This window comes from Corvus moneduloides, chromosome 2 (genome assembly GCF_009650955.1).
Source record: "Corvus moneduloides isolate bCorMon1 chromosome 2, bCorMon1.pri, whole genome shotgun sequence".
NCBI lineage: Eukaryota > Metazoa > Chordata > Aves > Passeriformes > Corvidae > Corvus > Corvus moneduloides.
This window is the reverse complement of record NC_045477.1, coordinates 21,646,906-21,674,692: the sequence shown is the minus strand read 5'-3', so window position 1 is coordinate 21,674,692 and position 27,787 is coordinate 21,646,906. Positions and strand designations below refer to the sequence as shown.

The 27,787-nt window shown below is 44.6% G+C and overlaps 1 protein-coding gene across 1 annotated transcript; it reads left to right on the top strand.

The window, feature by feature from the left end:
* On the top strand, nt 1–23,989 carry TMEM45A (transmembrane protein 45A). Its single transcript, XM_032098410.1, has 6 exons — nt 1–290; nt 14,113–14,322; nt 16,251–16,463; nt 16,949–17,133; nt 19,231–19,376; nt 20,603–23,989. The coding sequence occupies exons 2-6, from the start codon at nt 14,133–14,135 to the stop codon at nt 20,694–20,696; spliced, it is 828 nt and encodes a 275-aa protein (XP_031954301.1). The 5' UTR covers nt 1–290; nt 14,113–14,132; the 3' UTR covers nt 20,697–23,989.
* The last annotated feature ends 3,798 nt before the right edge of the window (nt 23,990–27,787 follow it).

Genomic DNA, 27,787 nt, shown 5'->3' with positions numbered 1-27,787 from the left:
GGGCGGGCAGCGTCGGATCCCGCGGAAGCCTCGCTTTCCCCAAGCCCCTTTCCTCTGGCTCTGCTCTGGGTCCTTCCCGGCCAGGCGGGGTGGAGAACGCCCGCCCCCCGCGGGGCCGCCAGGGGAACATCTGGGCGGCCGCGCCGCAAACATCTGGAGCGGCCGCGGCGCATCCCCCGGCGGCCGCAGCTGGAGGGTCCGGCCCCCGGTGCTGCCCGGGCCGGCAGCGAGACCCCCGGAGGAGGGGGAAGGAAGGCGGAGAAGAGACTGCGAGGGAGGGCGCGGCACAGGTAAGGGCAGCCCGGCGCCCCAGAGCCCCGGCTGCGGGAAGGGCCGGGGTGAAGGCAGGACGGGCGCGGCGGGGCAGGGCGGGGGGATGTCGGATATTGCCGGGTGAAAGGACAACTACTCCATGTTTGCCTTGACTCGATCCACGGGGGGCACTTCTGAGGTAAAAGTGGGGACGGGACTTTTAAATGAGCACTCGCTTTCGCGAAGGTTGCTGGTGTTCCAATGCGAGCGTGGCCCCTGCAGGCATCCGGAGCGTTTTACCCCATGTGCAAGAGGTTTTGCAGCCGAGGTTCTGGATCGCTGAACAAAGGGGCTGAATAAGTGTTCGGCTTAGTTCTAAGTTTATTAAGTGATCTTTTTCCTCTCCCTCCCTCTTGGCTGTGTCAAATGGAGATATACATCCAAACTTGAATTTCCAGGCAAAATTAAAAGAATTTAAATGTAGCCATGACTTCTTACTATATGAGAGAAACCCTAAAATCTTGGCCTCCTTATTTTATTTCAAAACAGAATAACCCTCAGAAAAACACGTTCCATCCCTGCATATGTTCCATTTTGTTTCAATTTTCCAGCAATAAATCATATTCTACTCTCCTAATAACACTTAATACTTGACATGGTATCAAAAAATTATTATCTTTTTGATAAAGGGCTTTCTGAACACTTTGGGAACTGAAGTACTTAAGACCAAAGTATTTCTGCTTTTTCATTTTTAAACCAAGTGTTTGATGATTACCATGCATTTGCATACTTTGGACTTGTGATTTCTCCACTATGTATAATTCTCTTTGCATCACCTTATATTGCTGTTTCTGTGGAACTCTTTAAATTACGGCGTAAGTTGTACTCTAAGTCACAGTAAGTACTTTTTAAAAGAAATGTTTTCAATATCCATATTAGATTCAAATTCATCATTGACTCTGGAGTTACCTTTCAGAAGTTTGCTCAGATGTCATTTGCTGCTTTTCAGGGTTGCTTATGTGGCTTTTTCTGTATTTTTTTCTTTACAAATGGAGCTGGGCAAACCAAACATTTCTCTTGGTTGTGGAGACTGTGGGTAGAAATAACTGCTGGAGAAGAAAACTCAAATGAACCTTGAGGAGTGGCTGGAATAATTATGCCTGTGTTTAGGCAAACTGCTGTTTACTCTCTTCTTGCACACAAATCTGCCTGGAAAGATCATTTGAGTCAGTACTGCAGATGGCCAGTGCAGCAGCACAAAAATGGGCTCCTTGTTTTCAGTCTAAAGAGGTACATGAACCAAGACTCCTCAGTATTGAAACTCTTGTCAACTGGCTCCTATATCTTTTCCTTACTTGTGACCAAACACCCTCATGTTCACTTGCAGTTGGCAGTAGCAGTAATTTTGACAGTCTCTTCCAAGCTACGAGCAAGACAAGCTCCTAAACCCAGGAATTACAATTAATTTGACATTGGTTTTGAAATACCCTTGTTTTTAATGGAGTGTCTCTCTACTGGGGCAGTCCTGCCCCATCGTGAAACATGAGCCAAATCTTGGGTCCTGGCACTGCTTTTTGCTCCAGAAGGTAAAATGGAGACTTAAGTCTCTTTTAGTCAATTTATGCCTAAATCAGGGCCTGCTATAACACTTTAATGCTATCTGAGCAACACTCCTAAAACTCTTATTCCACATGACCTAGCACTTGAGATATTTCTAAGACTAATTGTGCAGCATCTATAAGGCCAGTGGTTTTGGAAGAGGATACAGCCCCCTATTGGGTCTGCTCCCTCTGTCAATTGTGTTGTTGGAGGGGTTGCAGGAACTGAAGCTGCTGCTGCTGTAGCTTTGTATCATAGAGGACTCCTCAGTTTCTGCCAATGTTGTATTAGCACAAGTTGATTCCAATTTAATGAGTATGAGGTGGTCCTGTAAAATGGAACTACACCTGCTTCTCTCAAGCATTTTGTTTTTTCCAGCTGGGCTAGGTCAGCCAGCCATTTCTCCCAGCTAGCATCAATGTTACACACTGCCTTGCCAACACTCCCACTTATTCATTAGTGTTTCTCTTTTTGTTTTTGATCCACACAGCTTTCTGCTGTTGATAGTGTTTCCCCTAAGCTATAGCTGGTAGAGGCAGTGCATTTGGCCCCCCTTGGAGTATTATCAGGCACCCTGAGATCAACAGACAAAGAAAAAGAAAACTTCAAGGTACAAAGGCGAGTTAGCCAAGGCAAAGCTCTAGATGCAAACCCCACCTGCTCTGTTGCGCAGCTTTGTGGAAATTACTGATAAGAAAGCTTTTTATGTATTTTTTTTCTTGCCACCCCACGATGCTGTAAGCCCCAAGCACTCATATAATTGGTTACAATCTCCAAATCCTCAAGATTAAAACATTTATTTTGAATCACTTTGTTTGCAGTGAGGGCTCACACTACCTAACTGTACTGCACAGACAGATGGGGTGGCTGAAGATGGGGACAGATGTTTTAGAACGACTTGTTGATAGGACAAGGGGTAATGGTTTTAAACTAAAAGAGGGCCTGTTTAGATTAGATGTAAGAAAGGTATTTTTTGTGAGGAGGATGGTGAGACACTGGCACAGGTTGCCCAGAGAGGTGGGAAGGTTCCTTCCAACCCACACTATTCTATAATTCTATCATAAGGTTATTGTCCTGTTCCACTATAAAAGAGGGAGTCGGGGAGGATTCTTTTTGATAGATTCCTCGGACGAAAATAAAGCGCAAACACGGCAATATTGTATCTGAGAACCGTCTATTGATAGGAAAGGGTAAATGTTCCTACCGAAGGGGGATAGAAAAGAGAGTAGGGAGGGAAAAGAGAGATAAACAGAAAGAAATAGAAGACAGGGACAGCGTTACCACAGGAATTCTGAGCGCTTTGTCGGCGTCAGCTCAGCAGACAGAGCGTGTGTGCTGTGAGCCGCAGTGCGCCTGCGTAGCTCCCGCGGCGGGCTGGGCGCGATTTCCAAACAGCCGCAGGCAGCGTGTCCCTTCCATCGGCAGGGATCCGCCTGCCGCAGGGTGTCCCTTCCATCGGCAGGGATCCGCCTGCCGCAGGGTGTCCCTTCCATCGGCAGGGATCCGCCTGCCGCAGCGTGCCCCTTCCATCGGCAGGGATCCGCCTGCCGCAGGGTGTCCCTTCCATCGGCAGGGATCCGCCTGCCGCAGGGTGTCCCTTCCATCGGCAGGGATCCGCCTGCCGCAGCGTGCCCCTTCCATCGGCAGGGATCCGCCTGCCGCAGCGTGTCCCTTCCATCGGCAGGGATCCGCCTGCCGCAGCGTGCCCCTTCCATCGGCAGGGATCCGCCTGCCGCAGGGTGCCCCTTCCATCGGCAGGGCACCGCCTGCCGCAGGGTGCCCCTTCCATCGGCAGGGATCCGCCTGCCGCAGGGTGCCCCTTCCATCGGCAGGGCACCGCCTGCCGCAGGGTGTCCCTTCCATCGGCAGGGATCCGCCTGCCGCAGGGTGTCCCTTCCATCGGCAGGGATCCGCCTGCCGCAGGGTGTCCCTTCCATCGGCAGGGATCCGCCTGCCGCAGGGTGTCCCTTCCATCGGCAGGGTTCCGCCTGCCGCAGCGTGTCCCTTCCATCGGCAGGGCTGCTCCTGGAGCAGCTGCGGTCTCTCGGGGTCGGGGTGCGGTGGCTGCAAGGTGGGTGCTGCGGGCTGGTGGTCCGGGCTCATTGCCGCGGGCAATGCGGGGAGCACGGCGGCGGTCGTGGCTGGGCGCGGATGGCGGCCGTCGCGGCCACGAGGTCCTCGAGCTGGCTCACGGATACGGCGAAGCAGGGCGATGCAGGCATGGGCAGGGAAACAGGACCACAGGGAAGAAAAAAACGAAAGGGGGGAGCCCGAGCTGGCCCTACAGTTGAGCCCTCACTCCCTCCAAAAAACCCCAAAAGCAAATGGCTTCCGTTGTACTGCAGTTAGCTGCTTTTATGTGCTAAGGCTTCTCTCCCAGCCTGATTTCCTGGGCATCCGGGCATTTCCCTCACCGGCCAGTGCAGGGGCTCACTTACAGCCCGGTTGTGGAGGTTTTCTCTGCCCTGGTTGGCTGCCAGGCAAAGCCTCCCCGGGACAGGGCTGCTAGCACATGTACAGCTCTTACAGGAATAACATACGTTGAGGCATAAATAAAAACCAGATTGGTCCCTCTCAGTTATGAATCACTTAATGGAATAACTTCAGAAAGCAGAGATTCAAGAACAAGTGGCTGGGTCTCGCTGGGATGAGACAGCAAAATGCAGCACAGTGTCACAGCAGAAGCCAATATTCTGGACACATGTGCCTGTGTTTCCAGCCTTCTCCCCTGCAGGGGACAGGAGAAGCTCAGGTCTGACAAGTCTCATCTGCTTTCGGCCCAAGTTTGAGCTGTTATGAGCATCACATTAGCAAACTGAGTGTATTTGTAATTTTTCAGTAAGAAAAATGAGTCCTTCCTATGAAAACCGTCGACGACTTAATAATGATCTAGCATTTGTTGATAGGAGCTCCCTTCCCATTTTTGTCAACTTGAGACTGTTCTTAAGGTGAAAGCTTACTAATGCTCTCAGCACAGATGACACTTCAGATTACCATATTTTGTTAGTGTTTGGTGATTCTTTAAAACAGGGTCTTCTTTGTAATCCACTTTCTCATTCAAGGGCTTCAGTCACCCCAATATCCAGTACTGTACATAATGAAGAGAAATTCTAATGCCTTTTCTGTACAGTCACCAGTAGTTATAGTAAAGGAGCAACCTTTGCAACCAAAGAATTGTAAGTCATATTGAGGTCAGCAAGCCCTGTGCTTCACACCTTCATGCCTTCACACCTCCTCTACAACTACCTGAAAGGAGGCTGCAGCCAGGTGAGGGTCAGCCTCTTCTCCCAAGCGAGCAGCGACAGTAAACTCTGCCTGGAGAGGTTTCGGTTGGACATTAGGAAGAATTTCTTCACACGAAGGGTGATTAGACATTGGATTGGACTGCCCAGGGAGGTGGCGAAGTCACTCTCCCAGGAGGTGTTTAAGGACTGGCTGGACGTGGCACTCAATGTCGTGGTGTAGCTGACTGGGTGGTGACCAAAGGCTGGACTCAATGATCTGAGAGGTGCTTTCCAAGCTAATTGGTTCTGTGATTCTGTGACCTGTCCTCCTCAAAACACAGAGCTCTCTTTCAGATATGGCCTCCTTGCTGGTGGAAAATATCTGTTTAAGACCACTCAAACATTAGGTCTTCTCAGTAGACTCCCCCTTTTTTTTGGTTTGTGTTTTCTTGTCTTCAAGAAGTGTTTGGAGACATAGATAACAATCGCAGTAACTTCTAAGAATCTGTAAAGAGCTTTGTAAGTGCCAAATGCAGGATCTTTCACAGCCCAAGTGGTCATTAGTATTTATTACAAATATTTTTTACGAGTATTTTCCATAGTCTAGTGGTCCTGTAGGCTCTGTTGTTTTATGACATCATTCCACTGAAACTCCAACTGTATTGTCAAGATGCTGTAGGAAGAGGTCTATAAAAAGGATGCCAACAGAAACCAAACCGTATTTTATTTCATTTCCTCTCCAGAGCAGGGCTCTGATCTCTAAATCATCAGCTGATACATCAAACTTTTGCACTCTTGACATTTTCCTAGCCTAGGAAGCTTTTTCTCCCCTAGGAAGCAGAGAACATGCAAGTGAACACAACTGGAAAGACAAAGAGGAGTCAGAAATTGCACCCTACAGAACTGTTTTTTGTGGCATATCCATGGAGCAATCTTGCTAGTGGCAGTGTGACCTCTGCTGGACCATGGAACTTCAGGAATAGCTAGGGTCCTGCAGAGGTTATTCATTGAAGTGACTGACTGTTTTAAAGATCACAACTAATCCTCCTCCACCACTCTCCCCTGGTGAGGCTCCATCTGGGGTGCTGTGTCCAATTCTGGGCTCTCGAGTTCAAGGAAGACCAAGAATTACTGAAGAGGATCCAGCAGAGGGCTACAAGAAAGATTAGGAGACTGCAGCATCTCTCTTGTGTGGAACAGCTGAGGGAGCTGGGCCTGTTTAGCCTGGAGAAGAGACAACTAAGAGGGGACCTCATCAATGCATACAGGTATCTGAAGGGCTGGTGTCAAGAGGATGGTGCCAGAAACTTTCCAGTGGTGCCTGGTGGCAGGACAAGGAACAGTGAGCACAAACTGAAACACAGGAAGTTCCACCTGAACATGAGGAAGAACTTCTTTACTGTGCAGGTGACCGTGCACTGAACAGGCTGCCCAGAGAGGCTGTGGAGTCTCCCTCACTGGAGATATTCAAGAACAGTCTGGATGCAATCCTGTGCAATCTGCTGTAGATAAACCTGCTTTAACAGGGGGATTGGACTAGATGACCTGCAGAGGTCCCTTCCAGGACTAAACATTCTGTGATTTCATGTATTTATGATTCTGGGATGAAAGGAATTGACTTTCAAAGGAGAGTGAGCGCATACAGGAATTTCACTAGCCAGCACAACAGGTTAAAATCGGGATGCAGTAAGAGCTCCAGCTAAGCCCAGCTCTGGGCTGGAAAGGGGAGATGGTCTCAGATGTTAGTGAAGAGCTCCCAGAGCACAGCAGTGGGATGTCACAGCATATCCTTCCTTACGCCTTCTCTCCGACAGCACTCTGCCTCTGCCACACGCAAACAAAAACCTGCTCCAGTCTGCCAGGCTGGGGGGAGCCTGCAGCAGCAGCACCTCAGCTGGAGGGCAGCAGTCTGCTGTGACCCTCTGTGGGGAAGGAAACTGCTGCTCTGCATGGGGGACAGATGGAGGGTCACCCCACAGGAGGCACCCCACTGAGGGCATGGAAGTGGCTGTGGGGGCTGGAGCCAAACATGGTCCCACCGGAGGTAGCACTGTTACACCTGCAACAGTTTACTCACATACCTGTGCTATTTTACCCTTTACTTCAGGCAGTGCTAGGAAATACCAGGGTTTATGGCCAATAGAGGAACTATGAATCTTTCATAGGAAAAAATGACTCTTACGTGTGCCATGCACTTACAAGGCTTATTTTTGGTGGTTTTAAGTTTTTTGAACTTGTGGTGCTCTGAAAAAGGCTCCAATTTGGCAGTCCTGAAGACCAAAAATTTCATATCCCCAGACTAGCAGCTGCTCAGATATCAGGAGCCAATGGTAAGATTATTATGTAGTACTTGTTGTCCCTGGATAACCCCTGGAGATAGCCTGCTCATCTATGGGAGCAGACAGAGCCAGCAGATGCACAGAGAACAGGGAAAGAGAGCCAGAAAGCTGAGGGTCATGAGAGATGACAAACACAGCGAGGAGCACTCAGAGGACTGACAAGGACAAGTATCTGGGAAGGAAGACTCTGACAGATGCAAGCCACTGAAAAAAAATAGAGCGGTGTAAGTTGTGGGCCCAAATTCAGCACTGTGGGAGATTGTGTCCTGGAGTCCCTCCTTTCTAGGGCCAGCAGATAATAGATTTCTGGTCTTTACCTCTGGGATTTTTGGCTTTCATCCCTGTCTTCTAGGTCTGAAGATTCTCTCAAGGCTTGAATTCTTCTACAGACTTTGGAGACTCATATTTATGACATTTCTTTTCTTTTCTTTACCTGAAAATTTTTATCTCCCACACCCCTAAGCCAAAAATACCAAGGCTGTCCCGTCACTTTTTAGCATTTCAAGTAGTCTTGTGTCCTGCTTTCACTAGCACACACAGTACTTAGCCCCAGTCTAATTCTAAAGCAGCTGTAGGTGCCAGCTGAATATTTCCTTAACACCAGAGCAGTGATTTCATCTGGAAACATGGAGCTGTAATTGCTGAAATGCTTTCGGTCATGACATGAAATCAGGACTGCCTTTAGTGAACAAAGTGCTTGGAGCAGAGAGTTTTTCAGATCAGCCTGGCTGTCTGTGGTGTTTACAACATAATGGCTGCAGGACAAAAGGCACTTGCCTCGTGAATAGATCTTTAGCTGCAAGTAGGAAACTTTGGGACTGAATTAAACTTGTCTGTGATTTTCTTTGTCTTACATGCATTTCAGCTTTGCTGGTTTCCATTTTTTGTAAAAGCTGTGTGATCACAGCTTGTGCACTGATTAGAAAATGCCTACAATTGTTATTTCCTCCTCTTATCTGGGTGCATCATTCTAACCGATGTCACAATGCATTCCCTCAGCTGTTACAGAAAAATAAACATTTCCCATCAGATATTATAAACTCCACATCACTGTTTTCTAATCTAGCATATGGAAGAAAAAATTGCTAATGTTTAATCTTTGGTCTTAACCTTTGCTGTCATATTGCTGTGTAGCAGAAATGGAAGCATTGCAGCAGAGAGAGTTTGTGGCTTTATAACTTGTGTCATTTCTGGAAAAGAAATCCACATTTCTGTTCGACAGCCCTCTGTAGCATCCCCCAGGGCTTGACAAACACAGGAAATTGCAGGGCATACTGCTGTGGCAGGAGAATGTGCAGGGGAGAGAAGCTGCCTGCTGCAGGGCGGGCTCTGCGTCAGCTGCTGCTCATGTCCCTGTCCCATACAGGTTGCGCTGCCTAAACCCCTGCTTGTCTTTTGAAGGGGATAAAAGGAAAACTAACCTAGCTCTTCCAGAAGCAGTTGAGAAGCCTTCTGAGTAACCACGTGGTATATTTCTCCATATCACTTGCAAGTCTTTCCTGAGTCCCCACAAAAGTGGAGATCAGAAATCAAACTGGTAAATGTTATGAAACATCCTTCCCAAAAACATCAGAAGATCTTTAAACCAACCATCTGAGTTTACTTCCTGCCTGCCTTTCATGCTTCTGATGGTGTGAGATAATTTTCAGGCTAAAAAGGCAGCTCTTAAAAGCCACAAAAATGCACACCTTTTCTTGAGTGCTCTCTTGGAAACCTCCTTCTTCAGTGGAATCCCATATTCCCTTCTGACCCCAAGGAGCAAGATGCAGTCTGCACAGAGGGATGAACAACCCAGGTACACAAAGCATTAGGGCTACATGGGGAATTTTTTGGCAGCTGTGAACAGCCTATATTGGTTTGGCAAAGTTTGGGCGTAAAACACTTTTGCAATACCATGCAGCTTTCTAATTGCTGGAAAAACCTTAATCATACAGGGCTTTCTGTGGTCATTGCAAGAAAAACTATGCTTGGAATTCTCACATTAAAAAAAAAAGCATCTCACATTCACAGGTAGCTGTAGATTATTCTTGTTCATCATTCCAATCAGCTGCAGAAACGTTGACTGGTACTTAAAATTTGTAAACTACCTCAACAGTTGAGTTTATTGCCATAATTACGCCTAATTACCTTTTTCTCCAGTTCTCCTGTGACCAGAGGCACCTGAGCAGGGGTGCCAGGATGGGGGTCCTGGGGGAGTGTGATTGAGGCAATTGAAGCCCATGGCTGTCCAACTGTGACAGCAGCAGCCTCCTGTCCTGGCGTGCCCCACACTCTCCTGAGAGCAGCGTTTCAAAGGGCACTTCTTGTGAAAAGCCTGAACCTGGGCTGGAACGTGTGCTTTGTCCGGTTCCTGGACATGCTCCTCGGAGTGGCCAGTGCTGGCTGGCAGAGGGGGACCTTCCCCCGGCTTGGCGCCAAAATTTGCTTTGCCAGAGTTCAGAATTTGCTGGTGCCCTGGCTGCTGTGGCTCCGTGGCTGCTTGCTGGGAGTGGTGGAAGGATTCTGGGTGGTGAGACTTCAGGGCAGAGACATGAGGAGTGAGTGATCCTGCAGGAATCCTGGGGCTGCACACAGTGGGTAACAGTGACGATTTGATCCGCAATGGTCAAGGATGTACATTTGATGGAAAGCCAATCCTGTCATCCATGGGGAGGGCTGTGGCCAGGTGATGCCAGCTGTGTGTGCGCCTTTTGTAGGCATCAGCACCATTGGCTTTGCCTGGCAGGGTTAGGAGAAGGATTTGGACAGGGCTGAAGTTGTGAAGCAGGTCACCAGCTAAAGGAGTGCATGTGGGATCTGGTGTGACTGGGTGGCTTTGGGGCCAGGCCTCTTGGCACCCGGCTGTGGGGCAACCTCAGGATTTTCTCAACCTACAACTCTGGCAGACCATAGAATCACAAAATTGTTTAGGTAGGAAAAAACCTCTCAGAACATCGAGTCCAACTGTTAACACAGCACTGCCAAGTTCTCCACTGAACCACATCCCAGGAGTCACATCTCCATGTCTTTTAAATACCTCCAGGGATGATGATCCCACCACTTCCCTGGAGAGTGGCTTAACAATTCTTTCAGTGAAGGAATTTCTCCTGATATCCAGTCTAAGATGATGAACTCTAGGAAGGGCTGTGGGCAGCAAGGAAGGTTTGCTGCTGAGAATGTGGCTGTGGCTCTGCTAACACCCTTGACCCTGAAATCACTGAGGGTAAAAAAGAGACTCTTGGATTTGCACATCCTGCATCATCAGTCTGATGTTGCAGATATAGACTGATAAGGCTCTGTAAAAATAAGCCCTCCTATTTATCAAGTATTGTCATAACACACTGATGCCATCTTTATCCAATAAATAGCACCTGCTGTACCAAAAGTGTCTGACTCTCAAGCTGTGCAGAAGAGCTGGTAGGAGTTACTTTGTCCTGGTCTGCACAGGGGGATGCCAAAGTGCCACATGGAAAGGCAGCAGCCTGCTGTACTGTTCTCCTTTCCTTTCCCCTGCCCCCCACCTCCCAGGTCTGCCTTCTGACCCCACAGTGACTTTCCTACTGAGGAGTCTCTGCTTAGCTTCGCCACATCCTCCGTTTCATACTAAGTCCCCAAATTGTGCAATATCCCCCAGTTTATTTGCAGACAAGACTTCTCAATCACATCAAAACTGTGGGTGTTGGCAGGTGATTTCTAGACTCACCAAAACGATATCTCTGGCCTGAAAAGAGAAAACTCATGAATTGAGAAGTTTAATCAGTTTAAGGCAAGGCCTGTCATGATGTTTTCAAGTTTACTAAGACTTTAAAGGATAAGTTGTATAACTCCTTTCTGAAAGCAACTGTGTCGACATGCAGCATTCCAAAGGTCTGCCACAACAGCTGGCTGGCAGATCTGATGTATCTCTTTCTAGAGAAATCCTACAAATAATCCCCAACACCTTTGGATGAACTTAATCTGAAGTTTACACTCTCTTACGTTAATAATATGTGATTGTATTTCTTCCAGCAAAAAAGCAATTTTTCTAGTTCTATTTTGTTTATATTGGATGTGGAACATTAGCTGCTGTATCCGTCTTTTCTTCTTTTTGCTTGTTTTGAAAGGCAAAAAAATAGTTTTTTGGCAATAGGCAATAAACAAAAGGCAAATAGGCAATAGGCAAAAAAAAAAAAAATTCTTGATAACTTGCTAAGATTTAGTGCAGAAAGATCCTCCAGTGTTTAAAGGTCTAGGTAACCCAGGTGTGAATTCACAGATTGAGAATTACTTTTGAAGTTTTGTATACTGTGCACTACAAATGACGTCAACACTGTTCTTCATTTCACTCCTACTGCAGCTGTACTCTCCTAAAGGAAGGTTTTTCATAGGTTTAATTTACCTTTGTAATCCATTGTTTTGCTTTGATGTGCAATAGAGGGTAAATTGTTCCATTTGGACTGCTTTATACCTGTGGTGAATAATAATGAATAATGAATAAGGTCTTTCCAATGAATGCTGTTCAGTGAGAGCAGACATGGTGAGGAAAGGCCAGTCCCCACTCCTCCCCTCTCCCTTTGAGTCAAAGAAGGGAAAAAAACCAACATGTCTGAAAAGAGAGCAATGCCTTTCAGGCCAGCATGTTAAAAAACCCCCAGAAATTAAGGTTTGAAAGACAAAAGAAGTATTTTAAAGGTTAAAGCAAAGTTCAGAGGGCTTTCTAAAGCTGTTAGTCTGCCCTTTACTGAGGCAGAGCTGTGCAGTGAGTACTGGCAGTGATGTGCAGGCAGATCAGACTCTTTGAACTCTAGGTGTCCCAAAATGAAGAACCTCGCCAGTGAGATAGCAGGGGCTGGGTCGCACCTATGGGGCTCAGCTCCCCAAACCTCACTAGTGAGAGCCTCACTGTGCTGAGGGCTGCTGCAGGGTGAACAGCGCTTCCCCCACCTGCAAATAAAACACACAGGCATCAACCCAGCGGAACTTTAAGGGTGATGGGGGAGGCAGAGGAGGCAGAGAAAGGCTCTCCCAGCCCTTGGACCCTCAGCAGCAGGAGCCCTTCCCCACACAGCAGAAATCCCAAGAGGGGGTCCTTTATGTTTTGTTCATAAACACATCCCTCATGCCCCCTTTGGCTGCCCCATGGCTGGCAGGTGCTGCTTCCCCGAGCTTGGTGCACCCATCTCTGCGCAGTCTCCTTCCCAGCTTCCATACGCAGATGCCAGATCCGGCAACACCTGCAGGGACACATCCAGTAATGGGCTTGCTTGGGCAACCAGCAACACATTTCTCTGCTCTTGTACTTCCCCAGTGCTTCCCTAGAAATCAGCTAAGCAGGGTATTGTCCAGGGAAAGCTTTTAAAGCTCACCTCTCCCACACAGCAGCCCTTAGAGTGGGAGAGCTCAGCTCTGGAATAGGAGGGGTCAGGCAGGGCTGCAGGACCCTCTTCAGCATCCTGTTTAACTCCTGTTTAAAGGCCAGACTCATGCTAAGCATGGACAGTCATATTTTCTTTCCTTCTCCTTTGTGGCTATAGAGGTCACCTCTCCTCATGCAGTTGGAACAGTCTTAGGAGAACTCCAGGACCTGTGCGTGCGGAAAAGTTTCTCTTCTTAAAAAAAAAAAAAAAAAAAAAAGCTTTCAGCAGAGTTTAGCCTCCAGAAACAGGAGAGGGCTCACACTACGTGAGTAGACAGCCTTACGTGAACCAGCTGAAAGTACTCCACGGCCCAGAAGCCGCAGCTTAATACTCCTTGTGCAGAGCTGACCGTAGGAAATACTCGTGAAAAAGAAAAATATACCAGAGCTTCCATGCTCCATTCATAGCCAGATGGCTCCAGTACAGTGTGGCAATTGAACTTTTAAGTCGGCAGCAATAATAACAGAAAGTGCAGACTGCCAATCCTTCTAAAGTTGTTATTCTTGATTGCTGTCTGTGCAGAGACTTCGTATGCCTTTGGGGCATGAGGCACAACAACTCAGTTTATAATATCTTAAAGAAAAATTGCCAATTTAATGTTAGATCTGTCATTTTAATGAAGAGGCCACTGGCTCAAAGTAAACTGTCCTAAATGTTGGGATGATGACCAGAATTACTAGGATTATGAATGGCACTGCTTTTAAATGACTTTATAATCCTGACCAACTAATAAACTTGTCACTCCGTGCACTTGATGTACTTGTTAATATATATCTAGTTGTGGGTGCATAATTCACCCATCAAATAATGAGAATTACTTGGTATTTGTAAATCATAATGAAACACCTGGATTGAAACACAAAATGTAATTTACTAGTGCATATTTACCCATCCGATGGGTATGCAATTCATTTTTCCCTCAGTCAGGTGTTGTCTTGGTTTCCCTTTGTAGGAAGAGAATATAAAACCCTCTCTAAAGGTGAAAGCACCAAATAGTGGCTATTCAGGTTCTCTGTTTGCTAGCTAAGATGTAGTGTGCTATGGCTTTTCCTTCTCTTACCCTGCCGACTGCCAGCTCTGCATTTCAGGTCAGCTGCTCTGCACTTGGGTCTGATTATGCTTTTGCAAAGTTATGAAACTGGGGAGACTGGCTGGGTGTTTTGAACAGCCTGGTGAGACAAGTGCACAATTTATTTTTACATTAAATGTGAGTACTTTATTCAGTGGCACCCGTTTGATCTATGCAAGGAGATACTTTAAAATTATAACCCACAAATTTCTCCCACTATTCCCATAATTGGTCTGTGTTTGTTTCTCTTTCAGGTATTGCCTAGCAGAAAACCATGGGCAATTTCAAAGGGCATGCCCTCCCTGGAAGCTTTTTCCTTCTTTTTGGTTTATGGTGGTCAGTGAAGTATCCACTGAAGTACGCCTGTCGAAAAAACAGGAGCGCTTGCTACCTTGGCTCCAGGGCAGGATTCCAGCGCCTGGAGTTTGTTGAGGGCATCGTCAAAGCTATCTTTGCCCTCATTGGTAAGTGAGGTGGACTAAGGGCAGGCTGTACTTTCTAACACTTTATTCTTCAAATTTTGTCCTCTGATAAAATGAGTCTCCTTGTGTTTTGCTATTTTGCCCTTTAACCACTGAGAAGTGGTGGGGCTACTGCTGTTAATTACACAGCTGTGGCTGTAACGTGGTTTCCATCCGTAGCACTCTTCTGGAGCTTCTGTGAGATCTCCTGACCACTCTTGACCACTTGACCACTCCTGACCACATGTCAGCGTTCATGTACTGTTCTCTGTTCAGGGAGGGAGATAAGATGTTTATGCAAGGGGCTCTCATTTGCACACTGGGAGCACCAGACTGTGAAGGTGTTGCTTTTCTATTTTGAACCCAACCATCTCAGATGTTGGAAGCCTCCACTGATTTATTGATAAAATATGTAAATGATGCAGATGATTTTTTGATTAATGTCAGTTAAAAGTGAAAATATTCACAAAGAAAGACTAAACTCCAGATCTTACTGCTGCAGGACTGTTGTGATGGGGCATGGGGGAGCTGTTTGTCCTTCTGTTGTGTCCAGGCCTGGGTACAAACTCACAGGGATGGTTTTGAGAGCTGACTGGAAGTGTTTAGTTCTTGTTTACATCCCAGCAGGCTGTATGGTAGCAATTTACCTGTAGAGGGTAAGTAAACTCAACAACAGGGGATCTGGGGAGCTCAGCACCTGCAGCTCAAGTTGAAAAGTATCTAAATTTTAAGCATTTTTACACTTTTAGATTCTATTTGTCTGCTCTCATTTAGATGCTCAGAGCTGCCTCATTTCTAATCAAGGACCAGGCTGTGACAGTCTATTTCTTGCTTTTCCTTCCTCTCTGTTAAGATATATCAGCACTGAAGGGATGTTGTGTCTACAGTATATATTTTTATATGCCTTAAAAAATGATAAAAATCTAAATAATAGCATTCATTTTGAGGCATGACTGTGGACATCTTTCCTATAAATCCCCCAGTCTAGAGGTAGCTTGGCAGCTAAAACATTAATCTACTGGTTTTATTTTCACTTTGAAACAACAAGCTATTACTTTAACATACAGAAATTCTAATTCCAATCAAAAGTATGGACAAACGTTTGGCTAAGACAGGCAGTAAAGGCATTGGAAGTAAAACCTGCTGTTTCCATGTTAGGGAAACTGGAAATAAAGGTGGAACAACACTGCATTTGTTCAACAGCACATCTACTTATACAGCAGGATGCTGGCCTATGTTTCATAAACAAAATAATTAGCTTTAATGTTTTAAAAGCATAACAACTTTTAAACCCTCCCCAAACGTCAGTGATTATATAAAGCATTTTAAAGCAGTTTTCCTTTGCTGGTGTACCTCAGCTAGTTAGCAAGACACTGAGGGGCCAAGGTAAGGGAGAAAGTGAAGCAGTGATTCAAATACTACTTTGGTGTACATTCCCATGGGACTTTTAATAACCCTGCACGGTGAAGGGGTTTCCTTTTATGGCTCTAGAGGAAAAATCCCCCTTTGAATTATGAGTCTGAACTCTGTCATCCTGCATTGGCAGGGCACTAAAATGGTAAATCTTTCTTTTGGAGACTTTAGTGTGTGCTATGCTCATGTCAGAACCATTGGGAAAGGCAGCTGAAAAATTTGGTCAGAGGACTACTACAATAGCAATTGTTTAAAAGAAGAAAAAGCAGCACAGAATAGCTGTTTTCATTTTCACTGCTGGAAACTGCGAGATGCAGATAGTTCCACCAGGAGTGGAGCTGAAGCCTGATTTCCTCTGGCTCTTCACTCTCCAGATTATGTGATGCTAAAACCTCAAATTTACTGGCATTATGCTGCATGGGGATATATTGCTGTCACTATTGTTTGTGCGAAAACTTGGCATCAGTTTATACCTTAAGTACCAGACCAAATGGTTTTTCTTCTTGTTTCATGCACAGGAATGGTGGCTGAGCAGTTTGTTCCTGATGGACCTCATCTGAAGCTGTACAACTATGAGAAGAAGCACTGGGATCACTTGATGAACTGGCAACATGCCACCATGTACCTCTTCTATGGCATTTCAGGGCTGGTGGACATCGTGGCGCATGGGACCAATGCGCTGCCAGCGGCCATGGACAGGATGATGCTTTCCTTAGCAGTCTTTATTGAAGGTCAGTTTAGCTCTCCCTGCAGGATTGCACATGAATCCTGCAGATGGGGATTGATCATTGGTCTGGGAATCTCAGGTTAGAAACTGACCCTATGGGTGCTGGTTGTTTCACTCCCTGAAACTGAATCAAACAAAGATCAGTCTTAGCCCTCCTTACACTGCTGAGGCTTTATCTGCAGCCCAGGTCATGAGCATGCATTGTAGAGGTGAATCTGATAGAGGTGAATCTGTGCTTTCCTAACTGCCTCAGACAGCAACAGAAATGTTATGAAAATAGCAGCAAAAGCATGTTTTGGGTAAGTAGCTCGGGAATGTGTTTGATTTAGGTACTGCCATGGTACACAACTAGTTAGCTAAAGCCAGCGTGAGTGAAGGTGATACTGGCATAAAGAGAAATGCCAGAAATGCTTTGCTGTTTTCTAAAAGCAAATGCAGGGAAATTGCAAGGGAAGAAAAAAATCTTAAACTGATCACAATTTATTCCAGGTTTTCTCTTCTGCTACCATCTCCATGGGAGAACCATGCTGGATGTTCATGTTCATCAGTTATTGCTATTTGCTATCTTTGGAGCTGCTGCCTGCATATTTCTGGAAGTTTTTTTCCGTGGCAGTATTGTGCTAGAGATGCTCCGTACAAGCCTCTGCATATTACAAGGCAGCTGGTTCTGGCAGGTAGGTCACTTTTCTGCCCGTGTAACTTCTTCCTCACCAAAATGGGTCATTTAACCCTTTGCAGATGTTTCACAGGTGATATAAATACCTTTTAAACACAGACCTCAAAAGACTTACAGAAAACAATGCACTCTCAATGTTCCATTAAGGAGATAAAAGTATCTCTCATATCCATTTTACAGAAGAAGAAGCAGCAGCCATTTTACTTCAAGTGCCTTTTATTTGAATTAATAGAAAAGCTGAGGTGTTTTTCTTGAGCTCTCCATTACTACAGTCATTGACCATTCTCTCTGATCCCTGTAACATCCTGTTCCAAATTCACCAGCCAAATGGCAGTGATTTTAGAGCATGGAAATATATGTTGTTCTTTACAAAGAGAGTCTCCACTGCCAGCTGCTGGAGCAGTGAGCTCTTTGATGCCCAGTGTAGTACTGGACAGGTGGGTGAGGCAAAGGCCTCATTGGCATTACCAGGTTCAAAAGGTACTTAAGCTACAGATTCCCATTAGGAGGCTGGGTGATATAAAGCCTCCTGCTTTTCTAGTGCTCTGGGAACCGAGCAGCCAAAACTTTGATATTTGAGGGATGTGGCTCCCAAAAGGACTCTCCAAAATGTAGCTTCTATGCCTTCAATTACTTGCGAGTCTATCCAATAAGAGATATTTGATAGCAGCCTTTTCTCTGCTGTCAGAACAAGAGAGAGATTTAAGGAGTTGCTGTGAGTTTGTAACAGAAATAGGAGCACTAGTGCTGATGTGTGTTTCATCTTATAGTGGAGAATTGAGGTCATTCCAGTGAGTTTTCTTTCCAGCATGTCTAGACTGGCTTCCCTTTTTTCTATGCTGGCCAGACATGATGAATAAAAACGTTTGCTGTTTCTTAGGAGAACTGGACACTCAGCACCAAATCAAATATTTAAATGCTTGCTCTGGCATGAAGACAGACCTTGGAATTGGCTGTATTTTTCTATAAGTGAACTCAAGAATGTGGTGCTGCAGCACTTGCTATTTTATTTTCTTGTCTGTAAACTTTCTGTTGGTGATTTCAGAAACTTTACATAGGAGGAATAGATGCAACCATTTATTCATTGTTTTCTGCCTAGTCTAATTTTAGAACAGATTATTTCTTTAGCTCTAGAGACAATGTGGGTTTTGTTTCAAAGTAAGAAATTGAAGTACTAAAAATAGAAGAAATTGAAGTGTGGCTTTTTTCACACCCGCATCAGACTTCAACCATCTGTGTGACGGAAAACCACACACTGGCTGCAGCAGGGGAAATTTGTAAAAGGTAAAGGGACTTTCTTTCTGCATCATCAACACCCTCATTCATTGAATTCTCTGCATGGAAATGCAAAATGCACTCCCCTCCTTCTTCCTCTCCTCTTCCCAGTTTCTAAATTCTCAGCTAAACTGCTGAGTGGTGACTTTGAAGAGTATTAAGCAGTACAGAGGGTTGGTGCTTGTCATGCAAACTCTGTGTAGCCACAGGATTAATGGTTTTCCCATCTTATGCACAAATATGAATTTGATCTTTCCCAGCTCTGAATAAATAAATCAGCTATGTATTTCACATGAACTCACAGTCTTCGATGAGGAAGCTTCATTTTTGTGCCATTTCTGACCTTTCCCTTGGATGGCCCAGAAGAAATAGATTTATGGCTGCCCTTTATTTATTCGTTGATTATTCATCCTCCCAGCCACATGATGCATTCCCAGATGCTGCTGGGAAGAAGCAAGGCAGTGCAAATGGCACTTTTAGTTCAGAGCACACAGGGCTGAGCACCAGCCCCTCTCCTTACAGTGCACAGTTGTGATTGTTGCAGGGCTGGGTTGTTGGGCAGGTGCCTACATTCTCTGGGCAAGAGCAGTGGGTCTCTGGGACTGGCTCTGCATCTTCAAAGGTATTTCTGCACAGAGTTGAGTAAAGTGATCCATCACACCTGACAGTGACTGCAAAAATAGCTTTTTATAATATACACAGAAATAAGCAACACCATAAGAGAATTAAATGTCTGCCTTGTGATGGGTAGCATAAAACATGATATGGCATAGGGTGCACACCAAATGACATCTACTGAGTATCTTTTATCTTACTACAGATTGGCTTTGTGCTTTATCCTCCAAATGGGAGCCCAGAGTGGAATCAGACGGATCATACTAACATGATGTTCCTGACTATGTGCTATTGCTGGCATTACGCCTTTGCTTTTCTTATACTTGCAGTGAATTACACAATTGTCAGCTGGTAAGTTACTTGAAACACTAAAACTTTGGTGACTTGTCTATTTAGTCTCGGAGGAGCTTTATTTTAGAAAAGTTTCACTGACAAATGAAAAGGTTTCTATGAAGTAATTAATTGTCTTGCAAGGTAAAATAAAAATTGTTATTAGTAATCAACGAAAAGCAAATGACATTGCTTCAGTAGAAAGGGGGAAAACATCCATAAATACAGCTCTGATAGCATAATACTTCTCACATAAAATGAGCTCAAATTCCACATTTGTAAGTGCATATAAAGTCAGAAGTAGGAGATTCTTTTTACCTGCTGAATCTTGTCTCCCACTGCTCATCTCTGCTAATTTTAAGTGGCTTAGTGAGCAGGCTTCATGACTTTACTTTGAAGACTATTACACAGAATTCCTTGCTAGAAATTTCTTTTTCACTAGCCATTTTCATCCCCTAGTGTCTAAAGTTAGCCCTTTTCCTCGCTGCCCAGTGCTAATTCTAACAAAATTCCAGCTGTGGTGTTAATCTGGCTGTAAAAATGCCTCTGCCATCAGATCACAGAATGTGATCACCTTCTGCCCACAGGACCTTACCAAGCCTTTGCCCGCAGTGACCTAAACATGCTTCTCGCTCCTTGCTTGATCCCAACCATCCTAATAGCCCTATTTAATCATGTTAAATACCTAGTTCTTCCAGTCTTGTTTTGCACTGAGGTGCCAGTTCTTTTTGTATCTCAGTTTGAAAGGCACCAGCACTCAAGGCTGGGTAACTGGTTTGCTGTGTAAAGAATGGCAGCTCCTGAGAAGGTGGCAGCAATCTCACATCCCTTCTGATGCTGGGACCAGTGGCTGCTGCAGCATCAGACGAGGCCTCAGGGGAGGCTGATCATGGCACGCTGGCAGAGTTCCCCTCCAAGGGTAGTTTGGCCAGACCCTCTCTTTCTCACAGCTTTATGGTCCCTTCCCAAGTGAACACAGCAATTGGTCTTGTGCCTGCACAACATTGAACCTTCTGGAAGGTACACTGAGGTTTTTTACAGCACTCTGATTTGTTCATAGGAACAAGAGCTTACAAGCTCTACAGTCAGGTGGTATCATTAAAGGCAGTACTTCCTAACCATAGAATCATAGAATGAATCATCCTAACTCACTGATGAGAAGAGTTAAACAGGTTTTTAGCATGTCAAAAAAGGTCAGATGAGCCTTTGAGCTACTATTGACAACCTTTTTTTGTTGTTGTTTCCAGGGCAGTTCGCTCGAAGGTTAAACAGTCCCAGTCCATGGAAATGGGTTTACTGAAAACATCTGAACGGGATCATGAGTCAGAAGAAGAAATTTAGTATGAGTATGGCTTGACTAGTTTGCCCACTCCAACCATTAGGCTAATTGATACCTCATTTCTATATTTCTTTGCCATCTTATTAATTCTTTGCTACAACTTGCTTTGCAAATATCAATCCCCTCTGATGTCTACATCTACACAGTCATACTTTTTTTGTGGAGGGTAAGCTTGATCTTGATTCATGGTGGTTGCACTGGTACCTTGCTTATCACCCACTTCCCAGAAAATCAGGCTAGTATTAGACAGACTTGGAGTGGATGAGGTGGCACAATGAAATCTGTATGTTTGCCTTATTAAAAGCTAAGCAAAATGTTTTTCAGCTGCTGCTGGACATAAAGTTTCCATAATTAGGGTGTCTAAATACGTGTGTTCGTTGCCCCGCAAGTACCTGTGGATAAATAACTGTGCAGACCTAGAAAACAGTAGAACAAGATAAGGAACCACAGTCTTGCAGCTGTCTTATGTAACAGCTTTGTGTCTCTGCTTGTGGCTTTGTGTTAAACAGAAGGAACTTCTCACTGTGAACCCACTGAGTGGTTCACTGAAGCGTGTGAAGAGTTCACCCCCTCAGAGGTACCACCAAGGCTGGCAGGAGGACCAAAGATGTGTATGTTGATCAAAAACCAGTGCAGTTGTTCATTTTCAGGCCTACACAGTCCTGTGTCTTTGCTACCCTTTGACTCTGCCTTCCCTTGGTGCCTGGAACAATTTCTTTTCCAGAAAGGCTGAGGGTGTCCAATCAGGCAGCACCTAACCGCAAAACCATCTTCTTTCCCAAAGCAATTTCCTTACCTTTGGTGGAATTTGGTGGTTTTCTGCAGGATTCATAGCAGACACATGACCCACCACCTGAGTCAGGCATGGGTAATTCTGCTCTGTGGGCAGGATTGAGATGGTTTTGCATCCCTTTCCCTGTATTACCCCTTCAGTCACCAGGCAGCCTGCACAGTGCTGCACAGTGAGCTGTGGGAGGGCAGGTGTTGCCTTCATGGTAGCTCCATACCCAGCTAACAACATCAGCGAGGGAATTAAAAAATAATACTGCTTTTAATTGCATTTATTTTCTCCATCCAAACTGATCTAGTGAAAAGCACAGTGTTCATGACTAATGGCAGCAAACTGATTGCTTATAAAAACTAGCTAATAAAATAGTTTGTACCTCAAAGAGATCCCAAGACCCAAAAAACCCTTAAAGGCTTTTTCTAAAACTACTTTACCTTTAATGCGACATAAACATTTGTTTCTCTTTTAAGATCTACCTTTTATCTCCCATATTTCAAGGAGCACCTTTCTCAGCTGCACATGCTGTTGACGCTGAATTTTAGTCTGGCAGTTTTGACAGTGCCTTTCCAAAATCAGTGGTGTTGTTTATTCTGAAGGATATAATCAGAAATTACTTTGCTTCTTACAGGCAGGAACAGTGCAAATTTCTTCACTGCTTTTCTTGATAAATATATTTAATACCATGCAGATATTAAGGTGCTGTATCTCTAAACTAAAGGGATAACCTAAACAGGATGAAAAGCACAATAAACTGGCTGAGCTTTCGTGTGTCTTCTTAGAAGACTTCAGTTGCTAATTTTAAAAATTATTTTAGACATTTTAGATGATTGATTGGAACATTTGGGCAAAATGTTCCAGAGAAGTTGGCTTAAATAAAGTATTGTGAAGTAACACCTGTAACCAGCTGTCAGATTATCTAGATGAATCTTCTTTGGAAAGCAAGAGTTGTTGGCTCACATACATTTCTACATTTACAAATGGCAAAAAGGAAATTGCACATTGCTAGCCTAAGATCACTGCTTTTCTTAGCAATTGTTGGCCCTTTTTCAATGCCTTTCTCTGAAAAGTCTTGGAGATTTTGGCAAACTTTAGTAAAGCCTGTCTGGGACATTCTTGCAGGAGAGGTATTGGTATGGTATATTTGTAGCTCTGTGTCTCAGCTTTACAGTGGTCTTACTATAAACTCTGAAATAATTGTATTTCCTCCATTCTGCAAATCTAAGACTTGAGTTTAATTACTGTGGTTCCATTAAAATCAGATTTTCTGTAGAAGGAAGATCCATGGCTTCCCTGAGGAGCCTGCCTGTTAATTGAAGCAGAGATACATTTGCCAAATGTATACCTGTTACGGTCTTACCTTCATTGCACCACATCACTGTCATCTCGAAATTGTGGGGATTTTTTTTAAAGGGCAGACTCTTTTTCCTGTTAGAATGGTTGGGCTACAAAGCTTCTGCAGTGCTGGGCAGAGAGGACGATGGTTATGCATCAAAGAGAACTTGGGGATTACTACAAATGTCTGTCACAGTAAGCCAAAATCAGCTGATGAAGTGAACCTCATGGGTGAGCTGTGCATGTGGAAGGTGCTTAGCAAAATCTCCTTTGAAAAAAACTCCCTGCTTTTACAGAAGCAAAAAGTGACAGTACTTGAACTCACTGGCCAGAGAGTGTCTGCCTAACACAGTTCCTCCCGTGCCACCCTCTGCCTGGGGACTCTGGCTCTGTCCTTACCTGCATCCAGCAGTGGCTGCAGAGCTGGGTGTTTTCTTTGGAGAAAACCTGAGCAGGATTTGGCCTGCTGAGAGTTATCACCTGCAGCTCCCTCTGTGCCCCTGCTGTGAATCTCCTGTAAATGCTCACACAACTGGATGAATAAGCCCGTCACACACGTCTGCTGGTTTTGGTACAACCATGCTTTGCAAAGACACCTCTAAAGGAGACCAAACTGGAGGCTGATGCAGACTGGGACACAGAACTGTAGGGCAGGCTTTGTGCAAGAAGCTCTCTCCTCACACCAGAAAAGGTGGCATTGCATTATCAAACTTGAAGAAATGCAAGGAAAAACAGATCCTGAAGTCTCAAAGAAACATTCTTTTAATTTTCAATACTTACAGTACATGCAAAGTGAGTGTCACAGTGGGGGTTTGTGCCTGAGAAATTTGTGGTGCCACAAAGGAAGGAAACACCCTGTTTCAGAGTGGGGTTTTGCTACATGGAACACCTGACCTGTTCTCCTGTGTTCAAAAGAGGTGTCCAGGAAGAGTAGGACATCTATTACAATGAAAAAGGTACAGCCTTCATCATTTCACAAGCAACAGGTATTGACTGAGTTGAATGAGGGGAGGGAAGTCTGACAAGTTTACAAACACCACTCAGAAAAAGGAAGCTGCTCTCAAGAAAATTTAAATTATTTTAAAATATTGGTGCCTTTGAAAAACTATATGATAGTTTATACTAGAAAAAATACACCTGTAATTTTATTTAAATAAAATTGATTTATTCATGTAAGATGTCTGTCATGTTTTCAGGGGGAAAAATATACCCATTTATGGGACAGGATGGGGTGGGATAAACAGGTTACTCTCATAACATGTGCAGACATTTAACAAGTTGCACTTGAATTCAAGAAAGGTCAGTACTACCTCATCATTAGAAACTGTGATATTTGTTCTATATTCTGTAAATAAATACTTTTTTCCCTTGTAACTAAACATAGCATGAACAAAGAGCAAATATGACAGCAAGGAATCTGAATCCTCCAGGTTCACTCATCCTTAAAACCTAGGCACTAAAATTCTTCAGTGGATCTGGTACCTTAATGCACTCACCCTGAATGTTTCACTTCCTCCAAACTACAGCAGTTGGGGTGGGAGTTGCTGGTACAGAAGTTGGTGGAAGAAAACAGAATAGTTTTTTATCCAAAAAGCCCTTCAGCATGTGCAGTAGCAGAAGGGATCCTGACTCCCAAGGACTAAGCAACAAAGAGCACATCTGTTAAAAGGGAGAAAGACAGCTGGAAAACTGCCGGAAAATTTGTCCTTAAAATCTATTCTAGGTACAATATGTGCTCACTCAAAATATGTGGGAGTAAAAAACCTAGTATTTGTCAAATAAGGCATAACTTGTCCTCAGATGACTTTTTTTGAACACTAATTTCTATCTCTTTGCTAGGTAGCTGTTGCTGTTCATGGATTTCTGTATTTGATACACTTCTTAGAATGAAAATACGTTTTAAAAAGTAGATGAAAACCATAATTATAAATAGTACAGCGATACTACTTTGCAATTTGATTTGGAAAGCAAGCTCCTACCTATAGACCTCTGCCATTTACTGACAAAACACTCTGCCAGAGATGGCACCTAAGAGGTCAATGGCACAGTAAGGGCATGAAACTGGAGCAGAAATAGTTTTGCCTACATGCCCTGGTTACCAGCCACTGCCTCCCTGAGGAGGAGAAAGAAGAAATGGAAAACAGGCTGCAGACCCATATAATTGAATAGCAATTAAGCAACAAGAAATCAGTCCCAGCACTCTTATGAGCATGGAAGGGGCAGCTGTGTTCATGGTATACAGCATTCCAGCCTACCTCCAGTGTTATTTACCAGGGGCAAGGTTCTCAGACATGTGGTGGGATTTTTATGACTCCTGTGCTGCAGGAAACAGCAATGCCAATCTCCTGCTTCCAGTGGGAATGACAGTAGGAGTGAAAGCTTGCACTGATTTGGTGGAATTTTACTGATTTGTGACTCTGACTCAGATGAAGTTGACATAAAAAAAAAGTCAAAGATGGTGTTTACTGCTGGCACCACACTTTGTGCACACTTAAAAACAAAAAAGAAAGGAAATAAGAAACATCTGGCTCTAATTAAGGCTTGAAAGAAACAGAGGAAAGCAGAAGAAACACAACCAGTCACTCAAGAGTGATTTTATCTCCCTGCAGCTGCATCCCAGATACAAATTCGCAAGCATTAAGGTTTCTTTTCAGTTTGATTATTCTATCATATAAACATGATTTAATATTTTCATAAATAAAAGTATACTCTATTTTAAGAGGTGTTCACTCTTTGTGTTGGTTTTGCCATTTGCTGCCTTATGCAAATTTTTTTTCTGTGTTTTATATAAAATGTTCATGTGAAGTTAGAAATTCACAATCTGTTTTGCTCACAATCCTACTGCAACCTCCCAGCTGACAAACTGTCTTCCATTTGCAAAGCTGGGCTTGCTACCCAAAGTTTCAGACTCTTAGTGTTTCTTGTATCTAAACTCAACATTCTGATCAAAGACATCCATGATCATGTTAGCCATGTAAAGGAAAGAAGCAGCAATGCTATTTCCATTGAACAGGAAAGGCAGTGTAAGTAACCATGAGAATGAATTACAATTTCTTTCCTATTTTGTCATTTAAAAACATCTGCAACCATCTAGCAGGATTTCTATTAGCAAAGGACTCAGACCTGTGATTCAGAAGCTGGGTATGCTTTTAATATACTGCAAACCTCAGACTCAGTTTAGCCAAGCTGGATGTAGCTTAACTTAATGTCACTGAACTGTTCTGTGCCTCAGGTTCTCAATCTTCTAGATCCAAATTAGACTTGGTTCTGCTTTGTCTGTAAGAGTCCTGCTCAGAAATGAGCATCTTCATGTGTCTCTCAGATCCAGTTTTACATCCTTGTCTCTTTAAATAGCAGAAAAGCAAACATTTAACTGCTTATGGCAAGAGGCTGTAGAGCAATTAACATGTTCAAGGGTCCAAAGCATTCTCTGCGAGCAGAATGAGGAGGAGATGTTTCTGTCCAGCTGAGCATTGCTGCTGCTCACAGTTTGACAGCAGTGGGAGAGCTGGGCCATGCAGCCATCAGGCTCCCAGGGTTTGTCTGGCCAGCCCCTCAAGTACTTCCAAGCCCACGGGAGGACCAGGCATTGGGATGCACACTGGGGCCGGCCCTTGAGCTGTGCCCCCAGCCTCCACCCAGCCCCACACACGGCTGCCCTGCCCCACAGAGCCCCGTGTCTGCCCCTCTGATGAAGCCTCCCATTCCCTGGCAATCTCCTTGGGGCAAACTGCAGTTTGGCATCTTATGGAGGGAAAGGGCTCTGGTGGCCCCTGGGTGCCGGGGGCAGCTGTTTCCTCCCCACCTTGGACTCTCGCCCATCAGCTGGGTGCCATGGCCCCTGCACCCTTCTCACGTCACTGTGCTGGTCCCAGCACTGAGGATATTTTCCCTTTTCTGTTTCCCATGCTAATGAGAATAACATGGAGAGAGGAAAGATCTGGGACAAGAAACACACTTCTAACACCGGGGCTACCACAGACAGGCAGGCAGACTCCCCCATAGCTGGACAGAGCTGCACCCAAAGGGACAGCATGCAGCCCATCCCTCCTAAAGGCTTGTACCCACCTGTCACTGGTGTGGTGGCACAGCCTGTCTTTAACCTCTGTGAGCAGACTATTAAGACATTTGGCTATCTGAAGAAGCACATTAACAATTTTGGTGTTCCCATTTGTAAAAGTAATCTTAATTATTTCCTTGTGCGTTTCCCTAGTCTCTCCTATGACCTTAGGTGCTTTCTTCCACAGAGAGTGTCTTGATCACCTGATAAGAGATATTTTTTATTTTCCTTATCAACATTTTGAATACGAGTATGAGTATTATTATGAATACCTTGCAGATTGCCACCAAGGAGATTAAATACATCTCTTATCTTACTCATTCTTATTCTTGATAACGCCTTACACATCATAACAATCTGTAAGGCGTTAAAGGAATCGTAGTCTGTAGTAGTAGCAGCAGCAGTAGCAGCAGCAGTAGCAGTAGCAGTAGCAGTAGCAGTAGTATCTAATGGCTAGACCATTGGACCACATCCCAAGATCACAGAACCCCTTTTTTTGACTGCACTATTTCTGTATATCCTTGTCATATCATATTAGGTTTTTGAGTCCTGTTTTTTTAAACTGAGATGAAAATGCTTTGGTAATTAAAGAAGCCAAACAAATCTCCTTTCCTCACTAGTGAGAAACACCATGTAAAAACAAGGTACTGTCCCTACTCACACAATGGGAATTCATCCACTGAATGCTGATGACAAAAAAGATGTGTTTATTCCAATTAATTCTTAAAATAAGTCTATTTTCTTCTTCACTTTGACTGTGTTGACTTTCACTCTGTGCCAGCCAGTACCCCTGCTTCCCTCTAGGGTACGTGCAGATCTATTTTGAGGACCAGAGTCAGTTCCCAAGAGATAATAAACACAGAAGTTTCAAAACTCTTTTTTTGTAGGTGGAACGGAAAAGGTTAAAGTTTTAT